This window comes from Chlorocebus sabaeus, chromosome 11 (genome assembly GCF_047675955.1).
Source record: "Chlorocebus sabaeus isolate Y175 chromosome 11, mChlSab1.0.hap1, whole genome shotgun sequence".
Lineage (NCBI taxonomy): Eukaryota > Metazoa > Chordata > Mammalia > Primates > Cercopithecidae > Chlorocebus > Chlorocebus sabaeus.
The window spans coordinates 71784805-71790964 of record NC_132914.1 but is presented as its reverse complement, the minus strand read 5'-3'; the positions used below and the strand labels follow the sequence as shown (position 1 = coordinate 71790964).

Sequence of the window (6160 nt, the reverse complement as noted above, 5' to 3'; positions counted from 1 at the left end):
TGTGATTAACCTGACTTGTTGACGTTTACTTTTGTTATTTTAAAGGAGTTGGTTTGCTAACATCCAAATGAAAAGAATCTATTTTGATATTATTTTGCCTATGTTTTTGTCATTGTTTCATTTGCTGTATTGTCTATAATTTCTAATTGTGTGGTTTTAAAAGTTATAGATGTATTAATTTACTTTAAAAATTTACAATTCCTTGAGTTACTTTTGAGTTCTATTTTAAAATAGACTTCCCTTTTTTCTGTTTTCAAATTCATTGCCCTAAGGTTGTTCATAAGAATCATGGATTTTTCATTCTGTTTTGTTTTCAATTAGTTATTATTCCACTGCTTCAACAAAGACCACTGACCTAGGAGTCACAACACCAGCATTCTACTTTTGCTTCCACCACTTGCAAATTTTTGCATTTGGAACTATGGGCAAGTCACTGCTGCTGAAGGTATTTTTTTCATCTCTAAAATCAATTTAGTATTTACTTTTTGGTTCACAGATTTCCAATGAGTCTCAAGAAATATACGATTGAAAATGTTTTCAAAAATGGAAAAATACAAACAAAAAAATCCCAAGAGTTTAAGGTTTATCCGCAAAACCTTTTTGAATAGGAACATCACTTCTAATGCTGTCCTCCAAAGCAACATTATGGGCATCTTTTGGAAAATAAATGAAAATCAGAGAGCTCATAATCCTTCACAGCAGAGAAAAACTTCTGAAATCTGATATTATCTCTCGCTGACTTGAAAACTGGCAATTCGTTAACCATAATTAAACACCAACATGAAAATAAATTTAGTAACTATTGTGCTTTTAGCACATAAATGGTTTATTCATAAAACTCTTTTAAAAAAATTATAAGAAAAACTTTACAACACTTCAGATAGGTCTTAAGAGAAGGCAATTTTACTTATTAATGTGTGCAAAGAAAGTTCTTCCTGAATTTTTAGTTACTTCAGCATACTTCATTTTGTCTTTGTCAACATCAAGCAATCATTTATCAGGTTCTTGACCTGATGCTACATGCTGTAGTTAAAATGCTAAATCTAGGAAGTTAAACATGGGTAGTTAAAAGGTATGCGATGTGTTTTTTCTTTTTTTTTTCTTTAAAGATCATACTAATTAGAAAACATAATAACCTTCAAAGTCCCATTGTTAACTATTTGGTAAAGCATGGGTCTTGCAATTATCTTTTTAGAAAACTAATTAGCTTAGTACTAAATATATTAAACTCCAAACCTACAAAATAGGAACCAAAAATATTTGCTGCAGATGCATTTGAAAACTAATTGATAGTAGATCCCGACAGTGAATTTTAATAAAAGTAGTAGAAATCTTACTTAAGGCAAAATAATCTTGGTGAAATTTCATTTGAAGAATTTCTCTTGCTATGGTTGCATCATGGGTTTTACACATCAAATTTTTAAGTTTTCCCAAATCACCACGTTGGCCCTGGTCTATTTAAACTGGACAGTGACAAGTACATTGAGTGCTCCCAGAGACTCAATACCATGTTACACATCTATAAGCTTCCCTGAGGTATCCTATTGAGTCAGAGATTCTTCTCTGGACCCATTTCTGAAATTTTTATTAATCTCAATATTATTTCCAACATGAAACTTTAATAAATTAGGACACTTAGCAAGAGACTTATTAGAACACAGGATCACTAAGTAGTTTCTAGGGAAAGTGCTCAAACTGTGGGTTAGGAATGGGATGAAAAACCTCAGAATTAATATTAAAAATGAAATGAAAGATCTAAATTGTTGAGGTAAATTTTTTTTAAGTATTGAGAAAAAATTACAAAGGCAGAACCATCGTCTTTTGTGAATCACTTACCTTTTGAGAGCAAGGATATTAGCTTAAATTGATGGTAAAATGTATATACTAGGATATATTGAGTTCAATTCAAATGGAACTATCTTTCACAGTGGGCTTTTAGTGACAGCACTGGACTTACTTTAACACCTTCTTACCTCATATAGAAAAGGGATGATTGTATATGGTTTGACTCTTTCACTGTATGATACAGACAGTTAAATTTGCAGGCCAAATTGAGAAACAAGGGTGGACAGTTTCTCCATTCTGATAGAACTCCTGTTAGGGAGAAAGTATTAAGGTTCAATAGCAATTAATTCAACATTTATCTTATTATGTCGATGCCTGAAAACATACAGTTTTAAAAGATGCATACAGAGTCCAAATAGACATTTTTTAAAATTTTGTTTATTACTGTTTACCAATGGGGAGATGCAGTTTATTTACACCAGCAGCCATAGGGGAAAGGGGAATACAGTTAGTCAGCTATCTGCATAGGATGGACTACTTATGCAAAAATAAGAATCTCCAAAACAAAGGACAGTGGTGAGCTTCACTACCCTCCCCCGATGATCCCAGCATGCGATAATGCCAGGCAGTGGTCCCTGGGCATGCGATGGTGGGAACTAATGTATGGAAGAAAAAGCCACAAACCACAGAAATTTTAAAGAACCCCCCCTTCCCCCGTAACACATACATACACACACACACACTCAGATACATAATAGGATTGCAGGGTGATCAATACACTTAATCAAGAAGGGAAAAACAGGAATTCTGTTGTTAAAAGGAAGATAGGTAGGGAAAGGGAGAGTTCCTAACCACTGTCAACTATATGGTAGGGAGCATTCTCTCCCCAGAAAGGAGTCTGTACCCTCTGGGCACCTGTTGGACCAAGCCCACCTTATACCCATCCAGGGTAGGGGGCTATTGCCCTATTGGTAGAGGGGCCAGAAACAAACAAAAAAACAAAAACAAACAAACAAAAAGAGCGTAATATGAACAAAGTTATTACTCAAAACTACTTCCCACTTCCTCCTCTAATCAGGAGAAAAGGCCAGAAAGAAAACAGTAATTTCAGGATTTGAGTTCCCTATCTGAAGGTAGAGGGATTGGACCGTGGCCTTTCTCCTTTACTATCATCCCACTTCCAAGACATTGTTAGGAAGTAGGCCAGAGCCTCACTTAGACTCTCCTTTCTTCATCCTCTTAGATGTCTACAAGTCAAGGGCAAAAGTATCTCCAAATTATTTTAGCTCTTGCAAGGTTTGATTTTTTTAAAAGTTACTGTGACTCTTTAATCTGTAACTAGGCCCCAAGCCTGATCAGGACAACTCTAGGAGAAGGCAGTAACAGTTCCAAGGCCCAATCTCTATGGTTTCCTTAATCCTCTACAGTATGCAATCTAAATCAGTCTACACAGTCTAAATAGTACCTTCTGGGATAAGGACCGATACATGCACAGCAAGGGTTAGAGAACGGATAAGGACCAACTCCATCCCCCTGTGTGTCAATCAGCCTTTACTGCTCTTCTGCTTAGGTCCTAACAAGCAGTATTGAAATGGAGGTGGGAAGATACAACTCCTTATGAAGTAAGACACAGCAAGAGGGCACACTAGCAAGGCAGTCCTATACAGGAGAAATGCTTAGGCATGATACTGCATTTTAAATACAAAAAATTAAGTTCTCTTCCAATTCCAATCCCAACAGAGGGAGCCATAAGAAAAATTCTTTTCTGAATCTTCTACAAAAACAAGAGACAAAAGAAAGAAAAAAGAAACAAAAACAAAAACAGAGGCCAAGAAAAAAGAAATTGGGCAGGCTTCAGAAGCAGGAGCATTAAGAGCTGAATTGAAACTGGTCAATGTGAGAGCTGGAGTGGAAGCAGCACCTGGGGCACCAGATAGGCAGTGGAGCAAGGGACAGGAGGAACATGGGGCCAAGCCAGACAGATGAGGCTGGACCCCCTACTGGGGCACAGAATGAGGTAAGAAAACATTTCAAATAAAGCAGCACCGTTCCGCTCACCTCGGGGCTCCCACCCCTTTATACTTCATAAACCCTCGCTCAGGGAATAAAGTGGAGGGTAGTTTGATATGTGGCTCTTACTTCCCATCTTCCCCTATACCATTTCCTAAAGTCAGGAGATTCTGGAGGTCTTTCTCTGACATCTAATAAAAGGACTGCTCCTCGTCAAGATCCAAAGGGGACCAAGTGGAAAGGACTGCCCCTTTCGAGGGACAGAGAGAAGGTGGTGATAGTCTGGATGTTCACCATAGCAGAGCTCTGACTACCCAACCAAAGAAACAGGGACATTCAGCAGGATTCTGCGCACAGTCAGATGAGATAATCCAGTCCTGCTCCTTGGCTCCTAGCACTAATCCATTCACATTATTGGGGGCAGCTGAAAGTGCCCTCTGGGCTCAGTTTTCAAACCATAGCCTCCTGCACAGCCATGATGCTCTTCTATAGTTCAGTCCTGACCCCAGGGTGGGAGGCAGGTAGTGAACTGGCTTAATGACCAAGTCATACCCATGGACTGGCTAGGTAACCAGTAACTCAGAGTAGGAAGTGACTGCCCTACTAAACTTATGTCCACAGCATAACACATCCAGACATGAATGTTGAAGTTTGAGAGATCGTGCATAGTTGCAGAGGTCCCTGCTACCTCCCCACGGGATCATAATCGAATCCTCAGCCTGCCTGGACAACCAAGTTGTCCATTTGCCAAGCCTATGCCAGCAGGTTGGAGGGCAAGGAAGAGGGTTCTGCTCAGCCAAATGCTAGGCGCTGTCCTCAAGTCAGCTGAATCACTGTAAGTCTGGACTTTTGGGAAATAGGTGGTTTTGACCTTTTCTTCTTGCTGGAGTCAAGGCTACAGAGCTTCCCTATCAAACTTGAGACTTCTTTTTCTTGGATTTCACAAATTGAAAATGTTAGTATCCAGATCTTGCACCTGACATTTACTTGTCTCAGAGAAGCCCATATCAAAGGTTCAGATATCAAAGGGGCAGTCCCACTGCAGGCCACTGATTACGGCCTGACGAACTGTGATGTCCAAACTGTCCAGGAAGCCCTTGACATCAGGCAAACAGAAAGGCTGAGGAACCAAAAATTTTATATGCTGGGCACACAACTGCTCACCTGTGCATTGGGGGGCACTACAGAATCTTGCGCACATCCTGGTGTGTTTAGAGATCAACAGGCACTGCACGGCCCGCAGGCTGTGCAGCTCCTCCTGCCCAGGGCTTCAGAGCTTGCTCCAGGTAATACACTTTAAAAAAAGGATTCCTAAATTATCCACTTTGGGTTATTAAATGCTAGTATCTTCAAGGGGAATTAGAACTTTTGTCTGATTTTTCTACTTTTTTTCTACTTAGCTTACTCCTCCAAGCCACAGGACCAGTCTATGTTATTGTCCTGGCCACTTTCAGACTCTCATTTTGCAGCTACTGGAATTCCGGAGGTGAGCGCTGCAGCTGCTGATCAGGCCCATTCCCAGGTTCTCCGGGAAGGGAGCAAAGCGGTAGGCGGCACGCTCCTTTGTCTTCCACTGGCTGAATGCCAAAATCCTTCACGCTACCAGTCTCTGCGAACTCCAGGTAGAAGTAGCCGCACTTGACTGCCCGGTGCACCTCAAAGCAGAATCCCAAACAAGAATCCTCTATCAGGTCTACGTAAATCTCCTGAGCGATGGCCTCTAGCTTGTTAGTATCCAGATTGGCCAAGGAAATTTCCTCCATTTTAATTTGTAAACGACTGCAGAGAGCGCGCTGGTTTTACTCACGGCAGCAACACGGCTGGCTCCACGGGCCGCGCCTAGGCCTAGACGCCTTTCAGAGCCCAGTCCTCTGGCAGCGGGGTCGGTGGTGTCCGCGGCGGCAGCAGCAGCGACAGGGGCGACTGCTCCGGAATCCCAAGTCCTTCTGTTTGTTTTGGCGTACCCCGGGTTGCGGGCCTTTTAGCTGCGCCTGGCCCAGGACACACCGCCAAACCGTCTCAGCGCCTCACCCAGCCGCCGGGGCCTCTTCCGCTCCCCTGTCGAGCCTAGCCCCGCCTCCCCGCTTCCGCTCCTCAGAGCGCCTGCGCACTGGTTCCGCGCAGACTCGTGGAGCCTCTCAGCGCGCTGCGGCTTTGAGAGCGTTTGAGTTTGTGATAAAGGAACACAATGAACATAGTGTACGACTTCCATTATCTCCGATTATTAAAAGATTGCGAGGATATTATTTTATGTTACTTCATTTGTAAATTTAAACATTCGCTAATTAATTCAGCAGCCATGCTTAACTGATATCCTCTGAAAAACGGAAAAATTTAATAATATGCACTGTTGTGGTGTGATTGG

At 41.5% G+C, this 6160-nt stretch overlaps 1 protein-coding gene across 1 annotated transcript; it reads right to left on the bottom strand.

Annotated features, from left to right (window-relative positions):
• Positions 1-2203: 2203 nt before the first annotated feature.
• Positions 2204-5871, bottom strand: ATXN7L3B (ataxin 7 like 3B). The gene has a single exon (XM_008004043.3). The coding sequence runs from the start codon at positions 5556-5558 to the stop codon at positions 5265-5267; it is 294 nt and encodes a 97-aa protein (XP_008002234.1). The 5' UTR covers positions 5559-5871; the 3' UTR covers positions 2204-5264.
• Between the last annotated feature and the right edge of the window lie 289 nt (positions 5872-6160).

Coding starts and splice junctions, on each gene's coding strand:
- ATXN7L3B (XM_008004043.3), bottom strand. CDS start 5,558: ATGGAGGAAATTTCCTTGGCCAATCTGGATACTAACAAGCTAGAGGCC.